Source organism: Natrix helvetica (genome assembly GCF_964273705.1).
Source record: "Natrix helvetica genome assembly, chromosome: Z".
Lineage (NCBI taxonomy): Eukaryota > Metazoa > Chordata > Lepidosauria > Squamata > Natricidae > Natrix > Natrix helvetica.
This window is the reverse complement of record NC_138554.1, coordinates 110788074-110799772: the sequence shown is the minus strand read 5'-3', so window position 1 is coordinate 110799772 and position 11699 is coordinate 110788074. Positions and strand designations below refer to the sequence as shown.

The 11699-nt window shown below is 36.3% G+C and overlaps 1 protein-coding gene across 2 annotated transcripts in view; it reads right to left on the bottom strand.

Annotated features, from left to right (window-relative positions):
• Positions 1–243: 243 nt before the first annotated feature.
• Positions 244–11699, bottom strand: part of HEPACAM2 (HEPACAM family member 2) — a 36564-nt gene continuing 25108 nt past the window's right edge. For both annotated transcript variants that reach the window (XM_081969970.1, XM_081969971.1), the window contains exons 6-11: positions 4644–4769; positions 4535–4556; positions 4370–4419; positions 3474–3547; positions 2481–2587; positions 244–1336 (exon numbers count right to left, since the gene is read on the bottom strand). In XM_081969970.1, coding sequence (XP_081826096.1) covers positions 1327–1336; positions 2481–2587; positions 3474–3547; positions 4370–4419; positions 4535–4556; positions 4644–4769 — 389 coding nt within the window. In that variant the 3' untranslated portion in view covers positions 244–1326. The remainder of the gene's footprint in view (positions 1337–2480; positions 2588–3473; positions 3548–4369; positions 4420–4534; positions 4557–4643; positions 4770–11699) is intronic.

Genomic DNA, 11699 nt, shown 5'->3' with positions numbered 1-11699 from the left:
TAAATATATATTGCCATCAAAAAAGGCACCAGGTCTTATTTTGGGGGGATGTTTCTCACTGATTCACTTTGTAGCAGCGGCCCCACTCAGGAGGAGCTAGCTGCTGGCCCACTTCTGTGGCCACTTGTCACTGCTGTGCGTGTCGCCCTTGGCCTCTGTTTTGCCATCAGAGGACTTCAGGAAAGGCCTCTGCAGCTGAGAGACGGCTACGGACTGACACATGGTGCCCCCAAGGCTTGTTTTGCTATCAGGGGCCTTCAGGAAAGGCTTCTGCAGCCAAGAAGAGAGTTCTGGGTTGTCATGTGCAGTGCCCTCTGGCTTCCGTTTCACCATCAGAGGCCTTTCGACGGCATACATGTCAAGCCAGTTTCTCAGCTACAGAGACCTTTCCTGAAGGCCTCTGACAATGAAACTGAGGCCGGGGTGACATGCGTGAGCAGTGACAAGTGGCCGCAGAAGACGTGGGCTGACAAGGCAAATGTCGGGGGATATGAGGCCTGATTGCAAGTGTCTGAAGGTAAGTAGGGGAGCTCCACCCCTACCCCCAATAGCTTGATTTTTACCCATGTGCCTTGTCCCACTCGTGCACCCGAGTGGGCCGGGTCATAACTAGGGCTTATTTTGGAGATAGGGCTTATATTGAGCGTACGGGTAAAAATCAAGGTAGAGCTTATTTTTGGGATAGGTCTTCGGGGAAACATGGTAGCTGGGATTGGAGGAAAGTTGAGAATGATGATCATAACATATTTCCCCCTCATATTTTATGCTGACTCTAGTCACTGCTGGTAGCACTATATTTTATACTCCGTGCATTAAATGCCTAGATATAGATAAGTATACTATTTACAATATGAACTGTATCAGTTGAAGTTCTGGATATTATTTTAATTGCAGGTAAATCCTTAGTTGGTGCTGGTGTTAAAAAAAAATCAGATATTAAAAAAATACTGCACTTAGTATTGCTAGCATACCACTTTTTCCTTTTTAAACAGTAGAGGCTTATGCAAAATAATTAGGCACAATTATTGCGTTAAACAAATAATGAAACTGTCGATCTCTTTAGGCAAAATGGGAAATCCCCCCATTCTAAAATAAAATAGTAAAACACCATGTCACACATTAACATTTTGCTCTAATTTTGGAGCGATAACGTTTATAGTCTTGCAGTAATTATAAGCTATTTCTGTTAGAAATGCAGTCCATGAGAAAACGTTTTGCTTTTTAACTTTGAGGTGGCATTTGTATTATATATCAGAATTTTTTCCTGCAGGCAATTGTTGGTTTTCTACAGAAACAGATGTAATAATTTGGCTTCCACTTTTCTTTTCATGCATCACTAAGAGGAAAAAGAGTATTATTTAATCACAGCCTTAAGAACCTAAGAAAAATTATTACCTTTCCCTTTCCAACTCAGGAATGAATATGAATATTCTGTGTGTTTGTGTGTGTTTGTGTGTAAAATAAACAATAACAAGTGAAGTCTGAAGTTGTTCCAAGTAACACTATCAAACCTCACAAGTCAATTTGGGACAATTTTACTTTGAAATCCCGTATGAAAGATTTGCTGTTCTGTAACCTCATACCATCTCAGGCAATACACTTTCTGAATAACAATATTACCAAATAATATTTTGATAATCAGGCTTCTGGCTTATGTGTTCTACTTTGGTTTTGATAGAATCAAGAAGAAAAATCAACTAGTTTGATATAAAATATGTATGTTTATGTTATAATCTAAATCATAGATTGAATAGATGGAGTTGCCTCACACATAATGCTAAACCATGTTTAATAAAAACACAGCTTAAGTTGTCATCATGAGAACAAAGCAACATTTTAGGTGACGTATAAATATAGCCTGACTTTCTGAGGTCAGAATTATTTTATTCCAGGGCTATATATAGGAATATACTGTGTCTATCAGAGCTGTTTGATAACAAAAAATTATTCCTAAGGTTTACTCCCTTACCCAATATAATTGAACTCGGCAGCAAATTCCAATCAATTTAGTGTAATTTAGTAAGCATGCACAGATATTATATTGTAAATCTTAAAGAACTTTGGGAGAGAAGGGGAGTATTTGTGGAAGAGAACTTGAACGCTGTTTAATTCATTACCTGTTTGATGTAGGAAATATAGAATTAAAACATCTTCAAGATGGGAAGTCAATTCCTAATTCTAGATAAATAGCAATATTCTCAGACAATATTGTTGTTATAAATTATTTATCTGAGCACTACTTAAACCCACTACATTTAATCATTCTTCCTACGTTAACAGAGAATAAGCATTCACTTTGTGGCAGTCCTTATGATATTTAAAGAATATTATCATGCCTTTTGTATAGGAAAAGGTGAAGGCAAGTTAAGAGGACTATCAGCAACAAGGTTGATGGACTTGATAAAAAAAGATAGGGATCACAGAAGATCTGTAGGGCCAAAACAAATACCTTTCTTAACATATTAGCTTTATGAACTTACTCTTGTTGTTGTTCATTTTGTTCAGGAACATGCTGAACAACATCATAAATTGTAACAGTATTCCGACTCTGTCCAACATCAGAGTCAGGAGCACGCCGTCTTGGTGGCTGAAAGAAGCAGATTACAATATTATTTAAATAAATAAGCAAGAGCACAGTAAAAACCCATCCATCCATCCATCCATCCATTTTCTAGTCGCCCAACTCAATCAAGTGATTTTGGGTAGCTCACAATAATAAAACGATAAAACAATTTAAAAAAAAAACATTAAAACTGTAAAAACATCCACAAAATAAAGAAAGTACAGCCAATGTGGAAAGTGGTAAAAGTGATGGACCAGGACAGAGGAGACTATTTCTTGCACTCCGTGAATCTCAATGAGATGTTGTAGGTCAGTCGCTTTTCCAGCCTAAAATACATAACAAGTTTTTTTTGATATGAAGATAAATTGGGAGGCATAGAAACTACAGGTAATCTTCACTTAACAATGGTAATTGGGACTGGAATTTCCATTGCTAAAAACTGCAGTTATAAAGTGTAATGTCATACAACTAACCCACTAGAGATGATAGTTTCAGCAGACCCTAGATACCAAAGTTAAGCAAGGACCTCACATGGCCAGAGTTTCCAACTTCCTGCTGGTTCCATATTGACTCTGCTTGTGGGAAACTGACAGGAAAGCTTGTGACCAGCTGGAACTATGACAGTCAGAAATCTGGGTAGATTGCTGAGCATTTGGATTGCAATCACATAATATGAGTTGGAACTCTGGGGACCAGTCATAAGTAGTACTCTTTCAGCACCATCACAAGTTTGAGAGGTCTTTAACTCCTATGATCTTGCAGGGAGAAGAACTGAATATATAAGTGGAAAATAAGCTTTCAAAACATGAATTTATAGGAATTCTAGTTTGGGGAATCTACATTATTTTATAATCCTGTTTTACAGACACTGATTCTTCAAATACGTCTATTTCATTATACAAACACTTACCCATGGAGTTCCTGCAAAACCTGTACATTCAATAAATTCGTATACTCCAAAATCTTCTCCTGCATTTTGATGTCCTAAAATATATATATATGTGTTAAAATAAAAAGGTGAATTGTGATGAATTATACTATATTATACTCCAGGCTGATGAAATGAAATATCATCAATGAAATGTTAAGAAAAAGTTGATTGCTGCAACATTTGAGTAAGAGAATAAAGGTAACAGACCATCATGGATGTCCATGATATTCCAAGTAAAACATTGTAAGAAAACAGAAATTCAGAAAAGAAGTTTATACTTCCCCCACAGAGTAAATATACAAAGGTGAAGAAAATTCATCCTGATTTGTCCTTAAACACCAATTTTGTTCCAAAGTAAATGAAGTACATAGAGACTTCATAATTTCAGATTTCAAAAGAAAAAGTAATGAATGACCATCACAAATTTTGCCCCCATATCTGTAAGAAATGGTGTGTGTGTGTTTGTGTCCATGTCCCTGCACTTACTTTCCTTGGTATCCACCAAATTGCCTGACTCCTCTATTTGAATTTTTGCATATTAATGTAAAAAACAGGAATCAAGCTTGCTGCAAAATAAAACACTAGTCTCCAGCATATTCTTAATTCCAAGCATATCTCTGGTCTGGAAAGTTTTTTTTTTAATTAAAAAAAAATTATGAACAGCTATAACCCAGACCTTTGTTCCAAAGTATATTCATCTGCCCTCCTCTCAAAAGGATAAAGATAAGAAAATTTTGCCACCAAGCTGGCATCCCTAACACTTACATTGTAAAGTGGGCAACAGCCCATTCTATCCATCTGCCTGTCTATCTGTCTGCCTGTTTATATATCTATCTTTCTAGTTTATGATGGATATGTCTCCATTTTATGCTTGCCTGTCACAGTTTGTCCTTTTCGGTAACGTGCTTTAATCCTGGGGGCTTTTCTAAAAAAAATGGAAATATTTTAAATTTCATGTAGTATCAATACCATATAGGAGAAGACTTTAAAAAAATAAGTTTATGTAGAGTTCATATAAAAACAATAATTTAGTTTTCTACCTCTTCAATCTCTTCTGCATTGCTGCAAAAAAAGGAAGAAAATTAAAATGGTTTTTAAAAAGTACAATTTATAGAAACTTTGAAGATCATACGACTTCATTTAACATACCTTTATGTGGCTGAAATCGTTTCCATAATGTAAAAATACAGATTGCTACTATCACAAATAATGAAATTCCAGTTATTACTGCCAGAGGGGATACATATTTCCCTTTCTGAGCTAGCTGATCCAGTCCTATAACAGAAAAGGATAGAAATTAATCTTTGATTGTTAATTGTGAAATAATTCTGGATAGGCATATAGTATAAAATTCATATAAAATTTCTTTAATTTTTTTTTAAAGCAGACATTAAATGCAAAATTGCTTCCGTTTGATTTAGGTGACACTCTCCCCACCCCAAACATCTAAAGTTAGTATCTCTTGTTGATCAGACAGACCATAATTTTAATAAATTCCTTCATTAAGATTATGTATAGATTAAAGATGCTTCTAATGGCATCTCCTCCCAATCTTGTACATTCAGATATTGCTGGATCACATGTTCTATCATTCTTAATAAAAATAGCCAATGCCAACCATTGATGGCAGTTATTCTTCAACAATAGGAATTCAAAGCTGGGTATTATACCTATTATATTACAATGGTGTAGACAAATTCACATGTTTTGCAAATATGTACATGAAGGGACAACATGTTGGGGGCAACTGATACCTAATACAATTGTTATTTTCGTTTTGGTAATTGTTACAAAATATTAAGTCAAATTTCTTTGTTCCATTTTTTGGTCAATCACAGCACAATTTCTCAACATTTATATTACCAACAATTAACTCTTCTTTCCTCCTTTCTTTTCTTTCTCTCTTTCTCTTTCTCCTTTCCCTTCCTTCATTCTCATAAAAGCAAGCATAATGGGATATTTGATTAATTGTTTCGGGACAAAACAAATAGTGTAAAGAGTTCCTTTACATTTGGCATTTGTACCAATACAGCATTAGGAGTCCTTTACTCTGCTCCTACCTCACCATCTATCTTATGCAGCAGAAGCAAATTTCTTCTTCTTGGTTTCTGCACAGTTCAAATTATAAACTTTCCATTTTCTAATTTTGCCTGGTATGAATTTCATGGAATTTAAATTAGGCTATTTTCCCATATATTTGCTATCATGTCACCCAAAATAAACTCAGAAATCCCTAATGGATTTCAGAAACTAAATTATCTGAGAATCTAATTTTCATTCTCATAGTCCATTTCAAATCAGTTTTAGAATTTAAAAAATGCTGGTATATAAGGTGCCCTGAACTTTTGCTCCATTTTTCCTTTTGGATCCCAAGCTCTCTTACTCTCTCCTTAATCAGATACATATAAAGAACCTCTATACCAGGGCTGTCAAACTCCCAGCCCATGGGCCGGATGCTTCACTCACTGGCCATACCTACGCCCAGTTTAACGAAGGGGAAAAAAATCCAGATAAATCACATAATGCTGCCATGACAATATGAATTTGACACCCCTGCTCTACAGGTAGTCCTTGCTGAGTGAATATAATTGGGACCAGCAATTCAGTTGTTAAACAAAATGGTTGCTATAGTAAGTGAAATGGAGACTGTGTTTATAATTTTAGTTCAGCTTTCTTTTGCATTGCAGACCTGCAAAGATCATGAAAGAATTGGTTGTAAAGTTACTTTTTCAATATCATCAGCTGTGGGCGATTACTATTTGAGACAGTTGCTAAACAATGACTATGTGTTCAGTATAATTTACAGATATGGTTGCAACTCTTGGGCAAAATGCTTGATTGCAAACAATTATCATCATCAGAGCTTTCAGAAAAAAATGTAATGTGCAAAAAGAACAATATTTGGCCAGTAGCTTGCTTCTTCTATCATCAACTTATATTTATTTTTATCCCTGTTTTATGATGTTTTGCTACCCTAGGTTATACTAAGACATTGTGGTATTAGCTAAATGGCAATTGATTGGCTAGAGCATTGTCAAACTCTCCATTGTCATGGAGTTGTTGCATGACGTATTGTGACTTTTTCCTCCTTTGCTAAACCGGGCATGGGCATGGCCAGTGCATGGCGGATCTGGCCTGCAGACCGCAAGTTTGACAGCCCTCGGTTATAGGGAACATCAAATAACTATCAGGATCCTGGATTGTTCTTAACATCCTGATGTAAGCGACTGCACAGCTCGTTTCAAGCAGTTTCAGAATATTCTCTAAAGCAGGGGTGTCAAACTCATGCCGTCACAGCAGCATCATTGTGACTTTCCCCCCTTCAATAAACCGAGCGTAGCCGTGGCCAGTGCATGATGCATTTGGCCTGCACATTTGACAGGCCTGCTCTATGGGATTGGGAAGAAGAAACAGTAAAGAGTACTGTCTCACCAAAGGCTCAATATTCATAGAGATTAGTTAATAGAAGTACCCTAGGTCTCTCACCAAAGAGTGCCGAAATTCTTTCAAAGCACAAATACATATGTTGTCATTTGAATTGCTAAACTTTTAGTCAAGGCTGTTCAACTGACTGAACACATTTTATGAAACACATTAGTTATACGGTGGTAGGCTTCCATTTTTCTTTACTACCCATTTGCTCATGCTGCATGCTTGCACATGATGCTTCTGCAAATGCGCAGAAGCATCTGGGCAGATCCTCCCACCGCCGCTACTACAGGTTTGCCCGAACTGGGTGCAACCCACCTCTGCACTGGTTGCATGTAAAGCTGGTGATTTACCTAAACAAATATTGATTTGTATTTTAGTACTCAAGTTTATGTATACTATTTTTTTCTTACAGCATTTTCTATTTTATTTTCTTATATTGTAACTTTTTTCATTTTATCTTATTTTATTCTATTTTGTTGCAACTCATGCCCATTGTTGTTTGATAATGGCTAACTGACTAATCAATAAAGGTAAACTTGATATTTGAGTACTGTACAGGAACAGCAAAAGATGATAGAAATATACTGTAGTTCCTTTCTGCAGCCATCTCTCATTCAGGGAACCTAAGAATTGCCTTACATTAATATTGCCTTGAATGACTACTTACCTCTAGGATTCAAAAAAGGATATATTCTGCTCCACTCTTTCACTGAGGTGACAAAGAACATGCATACAAAAAAAATCTAATTTCTTTTTCTTGAATAGGAAAATCACTTTATTTACTCAGTTTAGGTATTTGAAATTATTACTTTCAAAAAGTTCCTTGTCCTCATTTTTGCAGATAAAAGTATTAAAAGGTGATATATTATATCATTCCATAACAACATTTGCTGTACTTACAGGTGGCCATTAGGGGATGCTCACACTTCATCCCTACTTCTAACAGCTTGGATAACATTAAAAAAAATCTCTTTAAAAATCTATAGGAATGAAAAACAAATACTGGAACATTATTAAAGAATTAGATGTAGCCTAAATAGGCAGCCAGTTTGACTATGAAGAAAATAATGTAAGATGGAGAAAGCATTACACATGAAAAAATAGTAAAAGACCTCCATAAGACTTAATACATAAGTTTGATCACTCAGTTGACTTCACACATAATCTGATTGTTAGGTTGCTGAAGAACTTATTCAACATGTGATGTTATTTATAAAATATGCTGGTTTATTCCTGACAACATAACTAGGTTTATAAACTAGGTTTATTCCTGACAACATAACTAGATTTGCCCTAGGTCTATACTACAGGCCACTCAACCAAGCAGAGGAAGTAGATGAACTTTTTGCTAGTCAGCTAACTAAGGTATGTAGGAAGCACACCACAATAGTAGTGGGGGATTTTAACTACCCTGACATCAACTGGGAAACAAACTCTGCAGCAAGTGGAAGATCCAACAGGTTTCTAACAAACATAGCAGACAACTTTGTTTCCCAAAAAGTAGAGAAGGGAACAAGGGGATCAGCCATATTGGACTTAATTCTCACTAACGGAGAGGAAATGATAGAAGGTGTTGAAGCCACAGGAACCCTGGGGGCAAGTGACCATGCAATATTGGAATTCAACATTATGCAAACACAAGTAGCAGAACAAAGTGAAACCAGAGTCTTGGACTTTAAGAGAGCTAATTTCAATAAACTTAAAAGAGAGCTTGGGAAAAATTCCATGGATGAGAATCCTCAAGGGGAAAACAACTCAAGAAGCTTGGGAAATTTTGAAAAATGAGATTACAAAAGCCCAATCTAGCACAATACCAAGGAAGAAGAAAAATAACAGCTCCCAAAAGAAACCAGCATGGCTGCATAAAGAACTCTCTGACAAATTGAAAGATAAAAACGATAAGTACAAAAAGTGGAAAGAGGGGGACATAATTAAGGCAGAATATCAGCAAATAGCCCGAGCATGTAAAGATGAAGTGAGGAAAGCTAAGACTCACAATGAAAAAAGGTTTGCCACAAAAGTAAAAAATAACAAAAAAAGCTTCTTCCAACATGTTAAAAACAAGAAAAGAGTTAAGGAAACAATTGGTCCATTGTTGGGAGAAAGTGGCAAGAAGGTGACAAGCAACAGGGAGAAAGCAGAACTATTTAACTCATGTTTTGTATCTGTCTTTACACAAAAGGATAAAACAGTCCAACCTATCAAAAACGGTACCACAAAAATCAAATTAGGAATACAAGTTGAAATAGGGAAGAAAATGGTAAGTGAGCATCTATCTACCCTAGACGAGTTCAAATCACCAGGACCGGATGGATTACACCCCAGGGTCCTGAAGGAACTGGCAGACGAGATCTCAGAACCACTGAACTATATCTTTCAGAGATCCTGGAGCACTGGGGAACTACCAGAGGACTGGAAAAGAGCTGATGTGGTTCCCATCTTCAAAAAAGGGGAAGAAAACAGATCCAGGAAACTACAGACCTATCAGCCTGACTTCAATACCAGGAAAGATTCTGGAAAAGATAATCAAGCAACGAATTAGCGAACACCTAGAAGCAAACAAAGTAATAGCCAAAAGCCAACATGGGTTTATCAAAAACAGATCATGCCAGACTAATCTTATTGCATTCTTTGACAAAGTGACAAAATTAGTGGACCAGAGGAATGCCGTCGATGTAGTTTACTTGGACTTCAGTAAGGCGTTTGATAAGGTAGACCATAACCTACTACTAGATAAAGTAGAAGAATGTGGGTTGGACAGCATCACCACCAGATGGATTCGTAACTGGCTGACCAACCGCAGTCAACATGTAGTCCTCAATGGAACTGCATCTACATGGAGGGAAGTATGCAGTGGAGTACCCCAAGGCTCTGTTTTGGGCCCAGTACTCTTCAACATCTTCACCAATGATTTGGATGAGGGAATAAATGGGGAACTCATCAAATTTGCAGATGACACCAAGCTGGCAGGAATAGCCAACACTCCAGAAGACAGGGTTAAGATATAGAAGGATCTTGACAAACTTGAACATTGGGCACTATCTAACAAAATGAAATTCAATGGTGAAAAGAGTAAGGTTCTACATTTAGGCAACAAAAATGAAATGTACAGGTACAGTATAGGTGGTACCTTGCTCAACAGTAGTAATTGTGAAAGGGATCTTGGAATCCTAGTGGACAACCATTTAAATATGAGCCAGCAGTCTGCAGCAGCTGCCAAAAAAGCCAACACAGTTCTAGACCACATAAACAGAGGGATAGAATCAAGATCAGTGAAGTGTTAATACCACTTTATAATGCCTTGGTAAGGCCAGACTTGGAATACTGCATTCAGTTTTGGTCGCCACAATGTAGAAAAGATGTGGAAACTCTAGAAAGAGTGCAGAGAAGAGCAACAAAGATGATTAGGGGACTGGAGACTAAAACATATGAAGAACGATTGCAGGAACTGGGTATGTCTAGTTTAATAGAAAGAAGGACTAGGGGAGACATGATAGCAGTGTTCCAATATCTCAGGGGTTGCCACAAAGAAGAGGGAGTCAAACTATTTTCCAAGGCACCTGAGGGTAGAACAAGAAACAATGGATGGAAACTAATCAAGGAGAGAAGCAACTTAGAACTGAGGAGAAACTTCCTGACAGTTAGAACAATTAATCAGGATGTCTCTTTTTAGACTTGAGAGGCAAACAGAAAAATAGGAACAAAAATAGAACAGCAGGAAAAGGAGCTAGAGAAAAAAACATGGTTCCTGCATCAAAAAGGAAATTGAAATTCTTGTTGCTATTTTTTCTGAATTAAACTCAAACGTCTGCAAGTCTACAAACTAGATTTCGATAAATGAGACAAGTAGACAAAATCCTGAAGCATTTACGACCAAAGAATATGCAGTTAATCTTGCTATAGAAGAAACAATTGGTTTTTTATTTGCTTCAACCACCATTCTTTCATTCTCCCCAAATAACTATAGTTTTTCTTAGCAGCAAAATCGTCAGAGATTTCTACCAATAGTTGTCAAGATTTTTGCAGCCCAGATATCATTCCCTTAGCAATGGTTAAAGGCATGAGACATGAAATTATGTATTTCTACTGCTGCATTTTTGAAGGCATAAAATAAAAACAAAAATCCACAGTAGTTAATTCCCTTCTTAAGACAAACTAAATGTTTCAATAATTGTAAACTAATTGCAAATTCTTCATTGACCACTGGAGATAATTGGCAATAAACAAGAAGGATTTTAAACTTTAGAATATCCCCATTACATTTTTAATTCAAGTGTGGGAGATCAAAATACAATCCATCAGAGGTTACAACATGTACTTAAGTTCCAGCAACAACTCAGTTTGCTGGACCCAAAAGCATTTTTTAAATGTCTCATTTATGGCAGATGTATCTCCAACAATTACGGTAAAACTAATCTACATTCTATGCAAAATTCAGAGACTATACTTATTAGTAGAAAACAGAATGTAAACCATTAGATACAATCACTTTATCCATACAAAACTGGATACAGTTTAACACATCACTATGGATGAGTCAATGAAATTGCATTATAGTTGATTCAGTTCTGTTGCTGATTAAGTTATAATTAACTATAATTTACTGATTACATAAAATTGGCTTTATTTATTTACTGTGGCTTATATCTTTCAAAGAAATCAAGGAAATATTTATAGTTCTGCAATCTCTTCTATTTTATTCGTGCAAGAGTACTGCAGCTGGGTTTTGGCTATATTTTGTGCAAACTGCCAATTGTGGTTTGTTGTTTAGTG